A 22,518-nucleotide genomic window follows, 5' to 3' on the forward strand; every position below is an offset into this window, starting at 1 on the left:
AAAACACTCTACGAGGGTTTGAGAAGTTTAAGAGAAGGTTTAGAGGGACTGGAATGGAGGGTTAGAAATAGAGAGATGTTGGAATCCTTGGAAAAGAAATTTGAGATTTAGGAAGTGAAAAATGCAGTCTTCTCGATGGGGAGATCTAAAGCCCTAGGACTGGATGGTTTTATGATGGCATTCTATCAAGATTGTTGGGAGATAATTGGGGATGACCTGATAGAGGTTTTTGATGAATTCTAAGAGAGGGGCAAATTTAACTCAGGTGCAAATGCAACTTTCATTGTGTTGATACCAAAGAAAGTCGATGCAATCTAGCCGAAGCACTTCAGGTCCATAAGTCTAATAGGAAGCATGTACAAATTCATTTCCAAGGTTTTGGCCCTAAGAATAAAAAATTTACTTCTCTCAATGATTTCTCCAAATCAAGGGGCTTTTGTTTTTTGGAGACAAATAATGGATCAAATTCTCATTGCCAATGAATGTGTAGAGTTTAGAAAAAGGGAGAAGCAAAAGGACTGGTTTGTAAGTTGGATTTAGAAAAGGCTTATGACATGGTGGATTTGAAGTTTCTGATGGACATTTTTAAGCGTAGGGGATTTGGAGCAAGATGGTATAGATGGGTGAAGGGTTGCATTTCATGTCATTTCTCAATTTTGGTAAATGAAGTAGCAAGAAATTTCTTTCTTGCCAAAAGGGGCCTTAAACAAGGAGATCCTCTCTCCCCTTTCCTATTTACTCTAGTAGTCGATGTGTTGTGTGAATTGGTCATAAGGGCAGAGGCAAACAATATGATTAGAGGTTGGAGAGTTGGAAGTAAGTGGTGGTTACACATCTACAATTTGCAGATGATATTATCTTGTTTTTTGAAGGAAGGGCAGAAGAACTTATGAACCTAACAAAGATAATACATAATTTTGAGAGGATTTCCAACCTTAAAATTAATTGGGGCAAGAGTTGTGTGGTTGGAGTAAATTTAAGGAGTGAGGAGGTGAATCCGCTTGCTGAATATTGGGGTGTGAAGTAGGGGATTGGCCATTACAATATTTGGGACTACCTTTGGGAGGAACAAATACAAATAGCTTCTAGTATCTAGTGGTTGAGAGGTTTACAAAGACTTGCGAATTGGAAGAGAAACTACATTTCTTTGGGAGGTAGGATAACCCTAATAAAGTCAACATTGGCTAACTTACTCGTTTATTTCATATCTACCCTTAGGATACCGATAAAAGTGGCTAACCATCTAGAGAAGATTATGAGGGACTTCCTTTGGAAACTAAGAGACGCCCAAAAGGACCATTTAGTGAAGTGGGAGGTGGTTTCTAGAAGTAGAGATGAAGGTGGCCTAGGAATAGGAAATATTAGAGTAAGAAACACAACTTTATTGGGGAAATGGTTATAGAGATTGCCGTTGGAACGAGATAAGCTTTGGCATAGAGTGATTATCAGCATTCATGGATTGGTAGACAATGGTTGGGATGCAGGAGTTGACCCTAGGGCTTCTCGATGCTTTCCTTGGAAAGCTATTCATGGTATATTGCTTTCCTTCATTACGTTAAATTTCATGCCTGTGCAGGGAACAAAGTGTTGTTTTGGGAAGATGTTTAGGTTGGAGAGAGTTCCCTTAGTGATATGTTTCCCTACACTTTATTCATTGTTTGAAAACAAAAGAAGAGTGATCCCTTCATTGTTCGAAAACAAAAGAAGAGTGATCCCTTCAGTTTTTATTGATAATTCTTGGGATCTGGGTTTGAGGAGGGGTCTAAGGGAGTTGGAAATGACAATGGTGGATGAATTAGTTAACCTTTTAGGGTCAACCTATTTGGACCAATCTTGTTTGGACAGTAGAATTTGGAAACCTTACCCATTTGATGTGTGTTCACTTGTTTTTGTTTCCTTTGTCCTCATTCATTTGTTCCTCCTCCAAAGGAGGTTTAGTGTCGGCCTGTACCTCCAAAAATTCGGGCTTTTTGTTGGGAGGTGGTTCTCCAAAAAATCAACTCTAGATATGCTGCAAAGAAAAAGGCCACATTTTTGCTAATCACCTCATGTTTGTAGCCTCTACTTGGGTTTTGGTGAGACGATCACACACCTATTAATTTCTTATCCATTTGTGTGCTTTCTTTGGACATGGTTTTCTTCTATCTTTGGTTGCAAGTGCAGGCCTCCCCCGGATGTAGTAAGCCTTTTTGACCCAAGCTTTTTTAGGCAACCAAAGAGGCGTGGAAGAATAATGTGGAGGGCCACAAGAGCAGTTATCCTATGGTCGGTCTGAGAAGAAAGAAACAATAGGATCTTCAAAGGAGTGGAGAAATCCAAGGAGGAAACTGTAAACAGAATAGCCATTATGACTATTAAATGGTTGAAAACTTTGGATTTATTTAAAGACTTCTCAGCTGAAGACATTTACAGGAATTGGGGAGTGGTGACAACTACAACCTCCACAAAACCTACTATGCAGGAGTTATGGTCCCACCAACACAATAAAGAATGAAACTGAACTTTGATGGGAGCTCTAGAGGTAACCCGGGCCCTTCAGGTATAAGGGGGAGTAATCAGAGATGAAAATGGCAGAATTGTGGCTATGTTTTTGAGGCCAATAGGAGTGGGGGACTCATTGAGAGCGGAGGTGATGGCCTTGCTTTATGGTGTTAGATATGCCAAACAATTGGGGTTACACCAAGTTGAGATAGAGAGAGGACTCTAAATGGTTAATTGATTGGCTGCAATCAGGTAAGTTGGGAGCCTGGATTTATAGACAGCCCATGAGGGAAATCCTCAATATAACAAGGGAGATTGGTGCGTGCTTCAAATGGACAAGGAGATCAGCTAATGGCTTAGCTGATATGTTGACTAAACATTTAAACAAGGGACTGCGAGGGAGAGTATATTCTGGGCAGTTTTGTAATAAAGATTACTGGGGACTCAATACCTGTTTAGGGGTTGACAGATGTACTTAATATTGTATTAATGAAGTTACCATTTCCAATCCAAAAAAATGTCATTTTCAAGAACGTATCACACTTTTTAGAACCCTGAACCAAACACCTACTAAAATCAGCCAATTGCCAGGCCAATAAAAACTTCACTGCCATGTTTGGAAGGACCCTTCCATCCAAAACACACTTGGAACCAATGCCCAGATGTTGCTGGTATAATTACAATGCAGGAAGATGTGGTTTGATGATTCAGTCTCAAAAGAGCAAATGTCACAAAACATGTTTCATATGCTATTTTTATATATTTTAGTTTGAGCTAATAGGCTTTTTTAAACATTTAGTTCTTTTTCTGGTACAAGCATGAAAAATGAAGAACATTTAGTTTTTTGAACATTTATTTTGATTTATTGCATTTTTTTGATTTTTCTTTTTAAATTTTGCACCCTTCTTGAAAAAGAAGCACACCTTGCCTTGTGCCTTGCATCTTGGGTACAAAAGGCCCCTTGCACTTTTTTTGTGCCTTGTGCTTTTAAAAGTTAAAACACTGGTTGTATAGTTCCACTCTAGTTTAGGTTGCCTATCAGTTGGAAAGCCTTCTTGTTAGCCATCTCCTAATGGTTAAATAGATTATATTCTTTATTTTCCCATCTTTTTTGGTTTTCTCATATGATGAATCTTATTTTTTTTGATGCTTTAGTTACTCTTTGCAAGGAATTTTTTTTGAAGATAAATAAAAATGAAAATTCATTAACCTAGAAAAGAAGACAAAGTACAATAAGAGAGGTGATGAGAAATCATCAAAAGAAAAACAAGACACACTAAAACAAAATACAAGTCATCAGTTCCCCCCTCCATTTTCAAAGATGACCAAAAACCAACCCGAAAAGATTCTCATGCCAATCCCAAAAACTCTGGCAGAAACATAATCCATTCAAAATTCTTTTCCTGATGATTGAACACAGCTCCTCCTTGGATCTTGCATTGTCCTTGAAAATTCTTTTGTTCCTCTCTTTCCGTATCTCCGACAGATTGCAAATGGAACACTTGACCAAACATTTTTAGCTTTCTTGCCCCAATTTAAAACTGGCCAAGAAGCAAAAATCTCCAATGGGCTTCTAGGATTCCACAAGACTGAGCCAAATAAGAGATGAAGCACATCTCCTTTGAACATCCACATAAGTAGCACCTGTTGACTAACTGAATTCCTCTTCTCTTTGGATGGTCTAGTATTAGTATACCATCCAGTGCAACCAACCAAGCAACCGCTTCCACCTTAGCCAGTTCCCCCAAATACTTTTTAAATTAGTTCTCTGCAAGGATTATTCTTTTGTGTCAAACAGCTGGATGCATAGATAAAAATTTTCACAAGCATAAGCCAAGTCATATCAAATAGAAAATGGTAAACCATAACCAGAAAATCAAGAAACATGAACCAAGAGACCAAGCATACATTAAATAGAAGCATCATAATCAATTATGGAAAATAGAAGCATACAATAAATTTGGGGATGGAACCCCATAGCCTCTGTACACCTCACAATTAGTCTATATTCATCCTCTTTCACAGAAAAACCAGAAACAACAATTGTTTAAATAAGGCCCATTATCAGGTGGCTTCTCAGACATATCATATACTAGATGCTGGTTGCCTTGTTGGACAATTCACATACACCACCTGTCTTGTTTTACAAGCCCCATATAAATAACTGGATTTACAGAATGTCCTCGTATAAACCACAATTACAAATATACCCAAACATCCTCCAACATCCTCTCTGAAATTAGACCTGAAAGGTAAAATCTCTCTAAATATCCTCCTTATCATTGGGATTATCCATCTATCTTTTTTTGATGAATGATAATAGATTTATTAATTCAGAAGCTGATTTAGAGTGAATTCATACAACATCCCAGGGAGAGGCGCGAGCTGCAGCCCCTCCTTGAATCTTACAAGTAAACTAGGAAAGAAAAACAGGAATCACAGCTGAGCCCAAAATAATTCTTCCCTATTTACCCCTTGCTTGGCTAACACATGACAAAGTATTTGCTGATCTCCCCACCCACTGTACAGTGACCAACATATTCCTTGTCAACCAACTGAATTTCTTCATTTCATTCTTGTAGCGCCACATAGCCTCTTTAGGATTTTTCAACCAACATACCACCACTTTGGAATCCCCTTCGATTATTAGGTGTTGTACCCCCAGCTTGTTTGCAAATTGCATCCATTGTACAGCAGCTAATAGCTCTGCCCTGTATCCATCTATCCGTCTATGTATGTGTGTATGTATGTATTAATGTGTATGTGTATTTAATTTGATTCGTTAATGGGATTGTTACTGATATAAAAAGTAAGGGCATTATGTATTGCACTGAGAAGTTGTCCATCTCTTGGATTAAATTTTACATTGTGTAGATAGAGCAGCTTCCCATGGATTTCAACCTTTGCATTGGTTCATGGACTGAATAGAACTAGAGTAGTAGGGTGGTACATGTATTAGGTTATTGTATGGAGGGGTGGTGCTTTGCTTTGGACTGAGGAGAGTGATAAAAGCACCTAAATTTGGAAGTGTGAAAATAAACTACCATTTAAGTTCTGCTTACCATAAAAGTGTACTGTGGACTACTGTTTTAGAAGCAAGAGGCACAAGAAAAGCACAATGGTCTTCTAGTGCCCAAGGTGCAAAGGCATAGGAAGAGGCATATACTAAGATGAATCAAGACAATTTTTCAAAAAAATTCGTAAGCATAACATCTAAAGCTAATTCAAAATGAAGTGCTTCAAGCACTAAACAGTTCAAGTATGTGAAACTTTGAATGTGTTTTTTCTCCTCCCAGTTGCTACTTTGGCTAGTGTAATGTTAGATGTCTTGTATTCCCAATCTTAGGAGGTTGGGGCCTTTATGAAGGCAGAGGACTGATAGATCCTGGAGTCAGAGGAAAAGGACCAAACCCATCTGGGGGTGCCCTTGAGCTGAATATTTGGCTTGTACTTGAGGCGGGGTGGGTTTGATCACTATTCATTTATTTTAAAGTTATGGATCAAAGATCGATTATATTGTTTTTGCTTCTTTTGGAAAATTTTCTGATTGAGATCCTATCTGTGACAGCTGTGGCTTCATGTTTTCATAGGGTCTTTGTTTTTTTGTGTTTTAAATGTTAATAGATTACTAGTGCACACACACCGATAAAAAGGTAGTTTATAAGTTAATATACAATAACAAAGGTTAAAAACATAAGAACACATAAAAAGGTAAACAGAACAGTCAATTTATAAAAGCTGCATGCTTGGAACAAAGCACAAGGTGACCTTACTCGTTCTTAGGTGCACCAGACATGTGAGTTTTGAAAGGGGCATTGCCTGGGTTCAAGTGAGGCATGCGCTTTAAAGTGTACCTTGCCTGTGTGCCTTTTAAAATACTGCCATGGAATAGTATTGTGAAATTCCATCTGGTTGTCATTTTCGGCTTGCAGTATAAATCATGTCTATTGTCATCTTCATAATCATTCTTTAGAATTTATAATCATCTACAGAAAGCAGTTGTACTTGTTTGTGAGGTGAATATAACCTTAAAAGAACTATCTTGTAATTCTTGTTCTATATGGCCAAATATCTCTCTCTTCTTCTCTGCAGATTTGGAACTTGCAGGCATAAGCTTAACTTGAATTTTTTACTTAAATTAATTTTGTGCATTTCTGAATCTGGTACTCTTTTCTCCTTAAGCCTTCTATATTTATAAATGGTTGTAATTGCTGTATCACCATGTTCCATGTTATGACGTTTGACACTGAGTATTGTTATTTCTGTTTATTTGCAGAACATCAAAGGAGATATCAGATCTAGAAGGGGAGCTTTTGTCAATCAGAAACCTTCTATCTACTCAGGCAGCCCTTATTCATGGTTTAGCTGAAGGAGTCAAAATTGATTCTTTGCCATCCAATGCTTCTGAAGGTTCACCAGAACATGGCATATCTAAATTTGAAGATAAGGGGCTTTCAGACACAGAGAAATGGGCACTGGAGTTCCCTGATGTACTTGACGTCTTGCTAGCTGAGAGGAGAGTGGATGAAGCTTTGGCTGCCCTTGATGAGGGTGAAAATGTAGTTGCAGAAGCAAAAGAAAAGAAAACACTGAGTCCAGCTGCACTTCTTTCACTACAGATTGCCATTACTGAACGGAGACAAAAGTTATCTGATCAGCTTGCTGAAGCTGTTTGCCAACCTTCTACTCGTGGCAGTGAGCTTCGTGCAGCTGTTTTGGCTCTTAAAAGACTTGGAGATGGTCCCCGTGCTCATACTTTGCTACTTAATGCTCATTACCAAAGATTTCAATATAATATGCAAAGTCTTCGACCTTCAAGCACCTCATATGGAGGAGCATATACTGCTGCTCTCTCGCAGATAGTTTTCTCTGCCATCGCTCAGGCTGCGAGTGATTCTGTAGCTATTTTTGGCAAGGAGCCAGCATATACATCTGAGCTTGTGATGTGGGCTACAAAGCAGACAGAGGGTTTTGCACTTCTTGTCAAGAGACATGCATTGGCCTCATCAGCAGCTGCTGGAGGTCTAAGGGCTGCTGCAGAGTGTGTTCAGATAGCATTAGGCCATTGTTCATTGTTGGAATCTCGTGGTTTGGCACTTTGCCCCATTCTCTTGAAACAATTTAGGCCTAGTGTTGAGCAAGCATTAGAGGCTAATTTAAAACGAATCGGAGAGAGCACTGCTGCATTAGCTGCTGCTGATGATTGGGTGCTCACTTATCCTCCAACTGTTACACGTCAATCTGGTAGAACGTCAAATGCATCTATTGGCTCTGCAATGGCATTTCACCATAAACTTTCAAGCAGCGCTCACCGCTTCAATTCCATGGTCCAGGTAGATGCTTTATTTTCAGCCTAAACTATAATCTTTTGTGTCATGTAAAATGTTTATAATATTGTAATTTTCTACTGAAGTAAAATCTCACCTCTAGGCTTTAGTGACAACAGTAAGGTATAACCAATCAGTCACTTGACATTGTATATTGCATGTGTTGGATGGTTTTCTTAACGAATAACATAGTTTTGCTTTATTAGTTCAGAATACTATAATATGAAGAATATTTTATTCATTAGGAGTTAAAGATTTTACTTGTCTGTTATTGTGAAGAACCTAATATGCTAACACTATTGTCTCTGTATCTTTTCTAGTTGAAATCCATTACATGAACTTGATGGCAAGATGACTGTATCGGCTGATGCATACTGGTCATAGTTAAGAAAATTATACCTTTAGTTTATTCATAGTTAAGAAAAGTACTATCTTAAGCTCAAACTGACTTGTTCTATTCTGTAAAGTTTAAAAGTAAGAGTTAGACCCTTCTTTGCTGTCAGTGGTTTTATCTAAAGCAAAATTTTGATGCCCTAAATAATTATGATATTTACATTCCAATGTTCCTATTTTCTTCACATTGAATGCAAATGAGCTATTTTTTCAGAGTAAGTGATGTGGTTTTTGGGCCTGAACTAAAACTCAAAAGGCTTGTGACCTATTCTTGAGATGTGGGAAAAAACTTGCCTGATAGCTTGATGTAATGTCATTAGATAGGTTGTTAGATCACCAATTTGACAAGCCCAGGGTTTTGTGATTTGAAGACGGATTAAGTCATGGCTAATTGATGGACAGCCAACAAATTTTTGATGGGGGTATTCTAAAGTTTTTTGAAGTTTTAAGTTAAAAAGTTGTATTTTATGATGTATTTTGGAAGACAGCTTGTCAAGAAATTACTTATTGTGCAGAAATTCATACCAAATTTGTATTTTATCAAATATTAATTCTTAGATGGTTTCCTTTGGAGCTTTACTGTGTCTTGAAGTCATTGTAAGTTAGAGAGTGTTTAAGATTCTTTACATTCGGGAAGTATGCTGGACATGGTAGAGTGAACTGGAGCCATGGACAATTTGTGGGAGAGGTCTTAAGAAAGCTAAGAAATGACCTATGGTGTTTTGTCTGAAGAGAGAGAGAGAAGAAGCAGTTAAAGGTTCATCTAATACTTTTAGAGGCAGAGGGAAATGTGGTAGGAGGAAGAAAGTGAATTAAGTGGTGTGCTGGTGCATTGGGGATGTAGTTGTATGCTTCGATGGTCAAAATGGGCTTTCATGATATTTTTAATTTTTAAGCTATCATTTTATTGATATTCATGTGCTGCCTAACTTTGCAAAACTTTTACAACATCTACGAACTTTTATAGCATTTTTATTAAAATATACTTCTTATATCTTGTAGAAGTGTTTGTGCTGTAAGTTATGCTGTGAAACTGTTCATGTAGTATTCAGTTTTGTATTGGATGTGTACCTGATATGGTTATAGTAAGCAATAGCATGTAAAGGTACCTGGTTATTGAAGCTCTTACATGAAGATATATTTTTATTCAGAACTTAAGCACTTTGCATATTTTTTTGTTACTGGTTAGTATTCCAGTGTCTAAACTGTGGAGCTGGAGCTTGAATTGAAGTGGAAATATTGGAGTATCAAAAATGAAATGCTCTGAAGGATAGGAATTGTAGTTTAGATATGTATGTATATACACATACATATATGAATATACAAACCCATTAACTTACTGTATTTTTCAGGTATTTATGCCTTGTTAATCGTTAAAACTGTATTGATTATTAAAATTCTTAATGCTATTTTGTGTAGCACATTCAAAGAGAAGGGATTGGATTATTCATCTTGGTTAATAGGTGATTCTATGTGGGCTGAGTTACTAGCTGCAGTACATGGGATCCAGATTAGTAACCAGATTGGGGTGGAAAAGTTTCTAGTTGAAGGAGACTCAAAGGTGGTTGTGGGATGGCTGTTGGATCCAGATTCTGTCATTTGGAATTACAGGGACAACATAAAAAAGTGAAATGGTTAACAAGGTAGATGACAATTAGAATCCAATGGGCGGACAGATTGGCAAATGCAATGGCTGACTTTCTTGCTAAACGAGGGGTTTCCCAGGAACTATTATATTCGGCTGCTTTGTAATTTTAGTTTTTGAAAACCTGTAATCACTGTTGTTAAAGGAAAGGTTGCATCTTGTGCCTCTCCTAGGGATGCTTGTAAAAATTTACCCTTTTGATTAATGAAATTTCCATTCAATTATCAAAATAAAAGGAGGGAATATAATACCCCAACATGTGGTTGGGAATCATAATCATAACTAGTAAATGATTCATGGGTATGTTTACAAATATGTTTTAAGTGTGACCTGTAATTCTTGTCCCATGAGAGTTGTGATTAATTAGTTTGATGGCATTTGTATAAACTGTCTATTACTTGTAGACTTGTGAACTTTTCCTCCTAATATTGCTTCTTGTTTCAATTACTCTTCCAGGATTTCTTTGAAGATGTAGGACCGCTCCTCAGTATGCAATTAGGAGGTCAAAGCTTGGAAGGCCTGTTTCAAGTATTCAACTCATATGTTAGCTTACTCATAAATGCGTTGCCAGGTTCAATGGAAGAAGAAGGAAGACTGGAAGGCTCTGGAAATAAAATTGTTCGGATGGCTGAGACTGAACCTCAGCAGATTGCTTTGCTAGCAAATGCATCTTTATTAGCAGATGAACTGCTACCACGGGCTGCCATGAAGCTTTCTCCACTGAACCAGAATGGTATTAAGGATGAACCTCGTAGAAGAGTTACTGACAGGCAAAACCGTCATCCTGAACAAAGAGAATGGAAGAGGCGCCTCCAGCGCTCTGTTGATAGATTAAGAGATAGTTTCTGTCAACAACATGCTCTTGATCTCATTTTCACTGAAGATGGCGATACCTTTCTTAGTGCAGACATGTACATAAATATGGATGGGAATGCAGATGAAATTGAGTGGTTCCCCTCTCAAATATTTCAGGTATTTCAGATGATGAGATCTTTCAATTTGGTTCTCATTGTACTTTGCCAATTTGACTTGTTATCATACTCAAGTTTAAGTTCATTCTTTTCAATATGTTCCAGATTGCTTTTACTGCACAAAAGTTGGGCAGCTCCTCTAAGTGCTGGTTAAATACTCTAAATAAACCTTAGGGAACACAATATTATAATTAAGCTTGCTTAAACAACCCAAAAGCATCATATACAAAATCTTGAAAATTAACAAGTAACATTGCCAGTCTGCTACATGATATATTTTATTTTATTTTATCTTTCTATTTCTGTGGTAAAATACAGGGTTCTGGTAATACTGCTAACCTTCAAATGTACCAAACCTGAAGTTGATGGGTCTAGATCAAACATGGAGAGGCTGAAAAGTACATAGACTGAGGTAGTAAAAATGATCAAGACCAAAACAAAGAGAGTAAAAATGATCCAAAGCTTACAATTTAATAGGGGTATGATCCTCATAGAGTGGAATGGAAAATCAGGGTTGGCCTACCCCATATAGTTGCAATGATGTTTTGTTGAGTTGACTTCTACTGGACATCCATGGTTGTGATGTTGTGTGCGTATACACTGAATATGAATAAGAGGCAGAGGTGGGGAGGGGAAAAGAAACCATGAATGAAGATATCATATATCTTCTCCATCCTTTTCTAGTAGTCATTTTGTAATTTGCAGATTTTCTCAAATTCTTGGGTAAATTTAATTTTTTTTGGTGCTATTTTCACCAAAACTAAGAGGAATGTAAGGTTGGCCAGAAATAAAAGGCAGAGCTCAGCTGGAAGCAGTAGTACTCTGGCTTTGTTGAAGATAGAGGTGGGAAAGAAGAAATTGGGGTCTTAAACTGAAGATAAAAAAGAAAAATGTTGTGCAGAGAGAAGAGGAGGTTCCAGGACAGGAGGATGACTTAGAGGAAGATGAGACTGAAGAGGAGAAGATGAGGAGGCAATTGTTGATAAACTAAGGAAAATAGAAGAAAATGTGGAGTTAGAATAGTTGGTGGAAATCAAAGTGCAAGTAAACAAGTTATTATGGTTATGTATTTTAGGTGGGGAAATAACCCTAAGCTATTCGGGTGGGCATTGGTCTACTCAAGGTCTTAAAACTGCTAGCTACACAGAATTGGAGGAATGTGCTAATAGAAAGGGACTGCAAGGTTGTTTTAACTTTGGCTAAACTCTGAAGAGGATCCTCCTTGGAGACTCAGATCTTTGGTTAGAAAAGCGTTCGTTCTGGGCAGAAGTCAGAACTACTCATTCAGGTGGATTCTCATATATGCTAATTCCCTAGCCAACCGCTTGGCTAGAGAAGGTGGAGGCAATCCTCAACCGTTTGATTGGGGGATTCCAGGTCCAGCGGCCTTAGAGTAGCAGGGTTTGCTTTTATTGTCACTTTTTCTGTGTTCTTTGCAGGTTTTTTACATTCTTTGCAGCCTTTGTTTAAAGATTTGTCCATTTGACTTGATTTAGTTGCATTTGATATATTATTCTGTTACCCATTCAACAAGGTCAAGATGTCCATTTGACCTGATTTACACTGGAATGACACCTTACCAAATATGGATAGTAGCAGAAATGAAGATGGAGCTTACATGGCTATGGATTGCTTACATGGAGCCTCTTCGTTGGATGGTCAAGGTAAACGATCAACTACAGAAGCAGCCCAACCATCTGCCTTGGCAAAAGAAGGGTTGCAGCTTACTAATTCTTTGAAGCAAAGTTGACCATTGATGGTTAATCAAAGGGTCCAGGTTAAATCTTTTGCAGAAGTGTCAGACCTACCTGCCATCCTCAGCAAGGAAAAAAAGGGTGGGAAGATGTAAATCAAAGTGCAAGTAAACAAGTTATTATGGTTATGTATTTTAGGTGGGGAAATAACCCTAAGCTATTCGGGTGGGCATTGGTCTACTCAAGGTCTTAAAACTGCTAGCTACACAGAATTGGAGGAATGTGCTAATAGAAAGGGACTGCAAGGTTGTTTTAACTTGGCTAAACTCTGAAGAGGATCCTCCTTGGAGACTCAGATCTTTGGTTAGAAAAGCGTTCGTTCTGGGCAGAAGTCAGAACTACTCATTCAGGTGGATTCTCATATATGCTAATTCCCTAGCCAACCGCTTGGCTAGAGAAGGTGGAGGCAATCCTCAACCGTTTGATTGGGGGATTCCAGGTCTAGCGGCCTTAGAGTAGCAGGGTTTGCTTTTATTGTCACTTTTTCTGTGTTCTTTGCAGGTTTTTTACATTCTTTGCAGCCTTTGTTTAAAGATTTGTCCATTTGACTTGATTTAGTTGCATTTGATATATTATTCTGTTACCCATTCAACAAGGTCAAGATGTCCATTTGACCTGATTTACACTGGAATGACACCTTACCAAATATGGATAGTAGCAGAAATGAAGATGGAGCTTACATGGCTATGGATTGCTTACATGGAGCCTCTTCGTTGGATGGTCAAGGTAAACGATCAACTACAGAAGCAGCCCAACCATCTGCCTTGGCAAAAGAAGGGTTGCAGCTTACTAATTCTTTGAAGCAAAGTTGACCATTGATGGTTAATCAAAGGGTCCAGGTTAAATCTTTTGCAGAAGTGTCAGACCTACCTGTCATCCTCAGCAAGGAAAAAAAGGGTGGGAAGATGTAAAGACGTGGCTAAACCGGGTACTAAGGTTGTTCACTCAACTGAACCGGAAAATAACAAAGTTGGGGCTGAACCAGGAGGCCAGATTAAAAACCCTTCTGAACCGCAGTCAACCAAAGCATGTGATAACTCAAAATCCTTTAGGGGATGAACAAAGGGATCTATCATCTTCCCTGCTGCAACCTCTCTCCCCTCTGTTTGAAGTCTCAAAGAAATGGGGCTCGAAGGAACCCTCCTCAGGCAATGCTAGCAGGATTTCAAGAAGGTTCTTAGGAGGTTTAAATCTAGTTTGGAGATTGGTTTGTTCAGAGAACTCCACAACACCTGACCCAATCCTAGGTATTTTAGAGAACCTAGAGGAGATTGGGAGGATCTTCAAGTCTTTGAAAACAACGAAGACAAAGAGGTAAATCGACTATCAAGGATTGGCAGTATTGGCTCTGCAAAAACTTATAAAGTTCTAGATGAATATTGTCTGGGAAGCAAGCTTTTATTCGAAGATAAATCTCTGGAAAGGATGGTTGAGTTGACAGAAGCAGAAAGAGAAGAACCAACCCTTCCTGTGAAACAAGGTCACTACAACCTGAAGAGCACACACTACAGTTCAATCTGTGCAAGGCCAAAAATAGGATCAACAATTTAGGAATTTTGGTAACCCTACTATTTTAAGCAGAGAAGCATAGGAGGAACAGAAACATGATGTTGTTCAAGGTGAATTCTCAAGAGAAAGGTGACAAAGAAGGGCCAGATTCAAGGGAAGCTTGCAAAATATTGGAATATGGAAACTCTAACCCCTACCCTCCTCTAGTTCCTGTTTTTCCTTCTTCCCTTCCTGATTGCAATTTTAAACCTGTGTCCTCTTGTCCTCCTCTTTCTATGTTTGCAGATCCAGTTCCAGTTCAGATGACTATGAATGTTGAGAGTGCCTTTGTACTTGAAGTAGGGATCATGAGAGAGGAATAGGAGGATGATGATAGTTAGGGTAGAATTTTAGATTTAGTGGTTAAAAGTTTATCAGTGTTGTTGGAAGAGGACAGGAAAACTGGAGGAGAAGCTGGGTCTTTTGGCCTATGAGGGTAAGCCATAGAACTGAAAAAAGGAGAAGACTTCAGATGCTAAAGTCTACTCCAGAACAAGAAAAGGAAAGGGGGAAGGAAAGAAGGCTGATACAGAATATGGATGTGAAACTTAAATGTGTCAAACGATCTGCTAATGTTTTTGCTGATGTGCTTGCAAAACAAGGGGTGGGGAGAAATCAACTATTTTGGGCTCAGTTGTAATTGTTTTTTACTGTTGTTCAAATGGGGAGAGTTAAGAAAGGTTACCTCTCCTCTTGTAATTTTGTGTTTAATCAATGAAAGTTTTCAGTTATTGATCAAAAAAAATAAAAAAGAACAGAAGGAAAGAAGCCTAATCTCTCTCTCTCTCTCTCTCTCTCTCTCTCTCTCTATATATATATATATATATATATATATATAAAAAGAAGGAAGCCTAGGAATTTTCTCCTTTTTTTGATTTTTTTTTTATTTTTTATTCCATTTAATTTTTGAAGCAACTATGAGATGATCTCCTTTTCCATAAAAATTACCTAAAATTTCTCTCTCTCTCTCTCTCTCTCTCTCCCCCTCCCATACGTTTCCAATAACCTAAATAATCCCCTATCCTAAAATTTCTCCCAAACTACCTCTCCCACTTTCTCCTAAATTATCTCTAATTCCTATTTATCCTCTCATACACTTTTTATCTATATCTATCCAAAGAAGGTTTGAATTAAAAAATTTAAGAATTATTTAAATATTTTAACTAAATTATATAATAACTTTAAAATATTTATTACAAACAAAAATAATTATAATAGATTTAATAATATTCATATTATTAATAATTTTATATTTTTACAAAATTATCTTAAATAACCAAATGTTAAATATTTTAAATACTTTACATACTATTTAAATATTTAAGTAACTAAGTATATTAAATAACAAAATATTTAAAATGACTAGATTTTAAATAATTAATTTGATGTTTAGAGATAAATTATTATTTGAGATTGCATTATTTATTGACTAATTTAATATATTTATAGTATTTATTGTATTTTCATTATCAATATATTTTCAATAGTTGTGTATGTTCACTATAAATTTTCAATAATCATTTTAGATTAAACTATTGTTATTTATTAGAGATTAAACTATTAATTTAGCTGAAATTAGGAGAGTTCATGAGCTAGTTCGGTTCGATTGTAAGCTGTTTGGCCAACCAAACCGACTTGGTCAGGTTGGGGAGTTGGTTACCTGAAACGACTAACGATTAGTGAAAACCAACCAACTCAGGTTGTATGGGTTTTGGTCGGTTTTCAATTTGGTTGGTCAGTTCAAAATATTTAAACTTAAAAATTTAAATTTTGAAATTAAGTTTAAATTTAAAAAAATTGCAGTGGCATTATTAAAAAATAAATTTGTGATATAAAATATTTTAGACTAATAAATATAAGAATTTTCCCACTTTCCTGTATCAAAAATTATATTTAAAATATAAAATATTAATATATATCTATGGTCTGGTTGTTCTATTTTGGTCGGTTGACAAATGGCCAAAGCAAAACTGATCCAACCTGATCGGGTTGGGAAATTATTGAACCAAAGGTGATCAAAAGTACTAGAAAATTGACCAACTCGGGTCAAGTTGGTCGGGTTTTCGGTTTCATCAGTTTGATAAACAACCTAGCTGAAATTAGTTATTATTATTTTTGTATTGTAAAATACTATTAAAAGTAGTATTCCTCTAGGAGATCTAGCACATACTTTCTTTGAGATATGTAGATTCCTTTTCTTGATCTAGCAACTTCAATCCCAAGAAAGTATCTCAGATTTCCTAGGTCTTTGATCTCAAATTCTGAAGCTAAGAACTCCTTCAGCCTCTTCATCTCTTTCACATCATTTCTAGTAATCACCATATCATCCACATACACAATGAGTGCTATAAGTTTGTCCTCCTGTCTCCTTGTAAACAATGTATGATCTGCACTGCTCTGAGTGTACCCTACTTTCTTCATGGCCAAACAAGGTCTCTCAAACCATGCCCGGGGAGATTGCTTCAAACCATATAATGCTTTCCTTAGTTTACATACCTTCTTTCCAACATCATATCCAGGTGGGGGTTCCATGAATACCTCTTCATGAAGATCACCATTTAGGAAGGCATTCTTCACATCCAGCTGATGAAGTCCCCAAGAGAATTTTGCTGCTAGTGACAGTAGAACCCTGATTGTGTTGAACTTTGCTACTGGGGCAAAGGTTTCCTTGTAGTCAATACCTTCCTTTTGTGTAAATCCCTTTGCCACAAGTCTGGCCTTATACCTCTCAATTGACCCATCTTCCCTGTGCTTTAATGTGAATACCCACTTGCACCCAACAATGCCTTTCCCCTCTGGCAGGTCCACAAATTCCCACGTCCTTGCTTTCATTAGGGCTTTCATCTCCTCATTCATGGCTTCTTTCCACCTTGGATCAGATGCCGCCTCTTGAATACCTGGAAGGGATACATACAGAGGAAAGAGCAGACACAAAGGAATGATAGGCAGGGGATAAGTGTGAGTAAGAAACATAATCAGCTATGGGATGCCGAGTGGTACAAGAACGAATAGGCTTACGGAGAGCAATAGGAAGATCCAAATCTGAATTGAGTGAGTCAGAATTACCTTGGATTGCAGAGACAGATTGATCTGAGTTCAACTGGTTGCAATCATGAGGTTGAGGGGCCTTCTTCCTTCTACTGTATGTAACTATCTCTTTCTCTTGTTTACTGAAATTTTCAGAAGCATCAATCGAATCTGGAGAAGTGATTGGCACAGTGGGAGTCTCACTAGGTTGACTCGGAATGTTACAACTAGTAGTAGTGGAAGGTGATGAAATGGGAACAAAAAAGAAGGGAGAATGAGAATCCTCTTCTAACCCACTACTCTCCCCCTGAAGAGGATTCTGAGAAGACTGGAAATAGGGTTGAGACTCAAAAAAGACTACATCTCTGGTGACATATTTTTTCTTGGAGATAGGATCATAACACTTATACCCCTTTTGCGTAGGAGAGTACCCCAAAAATATTCCCTTTGTAGCCTTAGGATCCAGCTTGGTTTTCTTTGGATCCTTCACATGTATGAAGCATGTACAGCCAAAAACCCGTGGGGGAAGAGGAAATTCTGGAAGAGTGGGACACAAAACAGAGAAAGGGGTCTTCATACCCAGTACCTTAGATGGCATCCGATTTATCAGGTATGATGCAGTGAGAACAGTTTGAGACCAATATTGCTTGGTCACATTGTGCTGGAAAAGAAGGGCTCGAGCTGTCTCCAATAGGTGCCTGTTCTTGCGCTCAGCAACCCCATTTTGCTGAGGGGTGTAAGCACATGATGATTGATGTAACATGCCTGCATCTTCCATAAATGAGTTAAGGGATCTTTCAAAGTATTCAGCTGCATTGTCTGAACGGAATTGCTTGATCTTTTTATCAAATTGTGTTTCAACCATCTTGCAAAACATCATAGTTATCCGGGGAACTTCATTACATCCTTTCAACAAATAAATCCAAGTGCACCGAGAATAATGGTCAATAAAACTGATAAAGTAACGAAAGCCATCAATGGAAACAATGGGAGAAGGACCCCAAACATCAGAATGAACCAAATCAAAAGGGGCTTGAATTTCATTACTAGAAATTGGATACATTGATCTGCATTGTTTTGACATTTGACACACATCACAAATTAAACTCTGACTCGGAACGCCCTTACATAATTCGGGAAACAACATTGCTAAAGAAGAAAATGACACATGACCTAGCCTAGCATGCCACAAGTGCAGCCTAGCTATTGACTCCACACTTTCCAGACTAGTAGTAAAAGCTTGCAAGGCTGAGCTGACATCTTCATCAAAATAGTAGAGGCCCCCATACGCATGACCACTCCCAATCGTTCTCCTCGTCAATCTGTCCTGGAAGACACAATGAGAAGGAAAGAAAGTTATACTGCAGTTCAAATTTTTTGTAAGCTTTGAAACAGACAACAGATTTGAGGTAAGACTAGGAACACGTAGGACTGATTTAAGAGAGAGATCCTTGCTTAGGTCAACCACCCCCTTTCTAGAGATGGTGGAGAGGGACCCATCAGCTACTCTCATCTTATCCTGGCCAGACAACAAATGATATGTAGAGAATAAGGAGGACATATGTGTCGTATGGTCAGTGGCTCCGGAATCAATCACCCAAGAGGTAGAATTAATGGAACTAGTTGCACTAAATGCAGAGGTTGTACCTGATTTGGCAAGAGAGGTGGAAGCTAAAGAATTGTTCTTTAGACGGGCTAATGCCCGGTTGAGAACCTCTACCTCACTAGCTGTGAAGCCTGAAGTACTTGGTCCAGAGGAGTCGGCAGCCTGCCTTGCGGTGGAAGAGGACACTGTCTGAGTAGTTTTCACTACTGTTGTTGGTGGCAAGATTCCCACTTGCTGTGTGGCCCTTATGTTGCCTTCTGTCATTTCTCAGAGCAGCTGGCTTCAGATGAGGGTACAAGATCCAACATTTCTCCTTTATGTGTTTCTCACCACCACAATGGGTACACTTGAGGGACTTCTTGTCTGAAAATCTATTCCCCTTAGTGGAGACTAAGGTTGAATGTTCTCCAGGTAGTTTTGTTGACTGTGTTTGGGAGTCAACTTGCATCTCCTTTCTCTTTACTTCTTCATTCCTCACCAGGTAGTAAACATGGTGAAGCTCAGGTAATTCATCTCTCCCCAGAATCTGTGACCTTATACCTTCATATACAGGGTCAAGACTCGCCAGAAACTTGAAGGCTCTGCCCTCCTCAATCTGCTTGTCATGCCTCCCCTTATCATTGGCATTTTCCCAATCCAAAATCAAGTGGTGGTCAAGCTCTTCCTAGAGGCCTTCCAGTGTTTTAAAGTAGGTTGCCACGGACATGCCTCCTTGCCTTAGGGCTGCAATGTCTTGGTTCAGCCTATAGGTTCTAGCATTGTTCTTTTTCTGGCCATATGTCTTAGATACTTTCTCCCAAATTTTAGCAGCTGTAGGGAAGTGATGAACAGTTTTGGCCACCCTAGGAGTCATAGAGGCCAGCAACCAAGACATGACTGTGGCATTTTCCTTGCGCCACACGGTGTATTCAGGACTACCAATTTCTGATTGTTTCTTGTCTCCATCCAAATAGCTTGTGAGATCACGAGAGGTAATGAACAGCATTGCAGAGACGGACCACTCTCTGAAGTTATACTCATCCAGTAGCACACTTGTAATCTGTAAGCTGTGCAGATTAGGGTTTTCCGAGTTTGAGGACCTTGTGACAGGTCTGTTATCTCTAGAGGAAACTTCACCGGATAGTGAGGACATCTTGGCTTCAGTCCAAGAGTTGTTCGCAGTACTGTAGGTGGTTCTGTTAAGGACTGGCCGAAGTGGTCACAGTGTTCACAGTACTGGTAGAAGTGTTCACAGTTCGGGTACAGTAGCAAGTAAAGGTCTGTAACTGAACCAGTTCACAGTGCTGGTAAAAGTTTAAGGCTGCAACTGTGTAGTGTAGAAGTAGGGCTGATAACCGACCTGAAGAAAATCTGCAACTGTAGAAGAAGCTAAGTCTTTACCACTTGTTCTGCAGAAGTCTTGCTGGAGCACGAAGCTGCAACTGTAGAGGAAGTTCTCCCCCTTTCGGCTAGTGCTAGGACTGCTGAATCAGCCCTCAACTAGGTCTGTCCTATACAAACCTCTCTTAGTAGCCCAATAGCTACTACTTGTTGGAAGTAATCTAGTAGGACATCTACTTCTGGGTCTTACTTCCCTTGAGTCCTACAACCAAGAGAAACCCTAGGTTCGAACTTGCTTTACTCTCTTACACTCCTAGGTCTTTACTGCAGCAACCCAGAAAAGGAAGAGAGAAGATGAAAAAACAGCAAGAGAAGAGAGTGTGCCTGCTGAAACCAGGAAGGAGCTAATGCTCTGATACCATGTAATCTGAATAGCTATACTCGAAGTAGCAAGGAGGAGAAGAGAACCACAGAACTTAAGAGAATGTCGAACTGTACTAGCTAGTCGACCAGTCTTTTATTTATAGATGAATATAGTACAAGGTACAAGAAATTACTGGGATGCCCCTGATTAGTGATGGGACACCTAGATGACTTAAATCATTAAACATGATTAGGCCCATTAACATAGGCCTAGTTACAAGATAAGTTAAACATAAGATTGCGCTAATAAGAACTCTTATCAGCCGAACATCACTCTAACATTCTAACAGGGGAAAGAGAAGCTACATATGTTTATGGTCCAAGAAATTAAACTTTCAAAGATAGATAGGAGGTGGATTAGAAGCATTCGGTGAACTAGAGGATTAAGTTGGGCCTTTGCACCTTCTTGGGGAACTTCTGGGGGAATACCCACTTTATGGAAAATGAGGAAATGGAGTGCCTAGAGGAACTCATTGGGAACTATTTGGTCTCTATTAAAATTAAAGGAGCTAATGATGGGCGGGGATGACTTCCGACCTATGTGTAAGGCCTAAATTCTTGTAGAGAGAGACCGACTTTGGGAGGAGTTGAGTGTAGTGAGAGAGTTGTGGGGAGGACCATGGTGTCTAGGGGAGACTTCAATGTTTTAAGATTTTCAAGGGAAATAAACAACTCAAACCAAGGTATTACTCTCAACATGAGGAAATTTAATAACTTGATTGAGATCTTTAAGTTGAAGGAATCCCCATTTTTACAAGCTGATTACACATGGTCAAACTTTTAAGCCAACCCAGTATGTTCCATATTGGATAGGTTCCTTTGCTTGGTAGAATGGGAAGATTTGTGGGAAAACCTAACTAGGTCCTTTTCTAGGGTATCAAACAATTGCCCTATCTCTCTAGGACAGGATTTGTTGTTTGGTGGTCTATCATTGTTTCTTTTTGAGAATATGTGGTTGGAGGATTGTCAATTCAAGGAAAAAGTAAAATCTTGGTGGAGTAAGGAAAGGTCGAGAAGTAGGCAAAAGGGTGTTAGTTTTATTAAACTAAAAACAATAAGTAGAAAGCTATAAGAGAGGAGGAGGAGAGAGGAGAGGAGAGAAGATGATTGATAGCCAAAAGTTGTGCTGGTAGTGCTAGCATTGGTAATTTGGTATTTATGTTAGGGTGATCAAAAAATAAAGTAAAATACAATTTTGCCCCTTACGCATAGTTGTCAAGGTGACTAGGTGAGGCTAGGCGACCATGGGGCGCCCAAGCGCCTAGGCGATGGACTCTGACCTAAGCTATTTTATAAGTTTAGGAACTAGGAAGGGAGTAGGTTCAACTGTTAAAAATAATAAGTGCAGGAAACCAGGAACTAGGAAGGGAAGAGAAGAAGCCCCTGTTTTTTCGAAAAGAAAGAGCACTGAAGCTGGATTTAGGCGCCCACCTTGTGTTTAGGCGCCTGCCTAGTCACCTAGGCGCCTGCGTAAGTCTCTGGGCGGTCGGCTAATATACAAAACTATAGGCGTTTGGGCGAGGCGACACTGTAAAACCACCTAGTCGCCTAGGCGATGCTTAGGTACCCGCCTAGGGTGGACCTAAGACAGCCTTCAACACTCCCCCTCAAGTTAGAACATAGATGTTAATCATGCCCACAAGTTGCTCTTTGGAATTGACATAGGGTGTATGCACTTCCCCACTAACAAGTTTTTCCTTGCCCGAGGGGCTGATGGATTTGCCAATAGTCATCTTTCTGCCCTATTTTTTTTTTTCAAGGTGTGTTTTGGTTATCCAGTTTAGGTTAAACTGGGGCCCTATTGTGGGATGCTATTTGGTGTGTTGTTTTGCTTTGCTGTTTTTGGCCCTTGAGTGGGTGTTCCTGGGTTGGGAATGATTCTTTCAATGCCTGTTTGGCCTTGTTACCTTTTGTATACTTCTTGTATACTTTCTTTCCTTTCTTTTTCAATAAAAATACCTAACCTTTTTCAAAAAAACAAAAGGAAATGCTTGGTTTTATCATGGAGAATTGGGTTGGCTAC

General features: G+C 38.7%; 1 protein-coding gene across 1 annotated transcript in view; it reads left to right on the forward strand.

Annotated features, from left to right (window-relative positions):
• Positions 1-22,518, forward strand: part of LOC148843685 (exocyst complex component EXO84B-like) — a 42,077-nt gene that overhangs the window by 12,788 nt on the left and 6,771 nt on the right. The window contains exons 3-4 of the mRNA XM_088959663.1: positions 6,758-7,814; positions 10,303-10,818. Of these exons, the coding sequence (XP_088815789.1) occupies positions 6,758-7,814; positions 10,303-10,818 (1,573 nt within the window). The remainder of the gene's footprint in view (positions 1-6,757; positions 7,815-10,302; positions 10,819-22,518) is intronic.

Source organism: Nelumbo lutea, chromosome 8 (genome assembly GCF_056320005.1).
Source record: "Nelumbo lutea isolate HS-2025 chromosome 8, American lotus-T2T, whole genome shotgun sequence".
NCBI lineage: Eukaryota > Viridiplantae > Streptophyta > Magnoliopsida > Proteales > Nelumbonaceae > Nelumbo > Nelumbo lutea.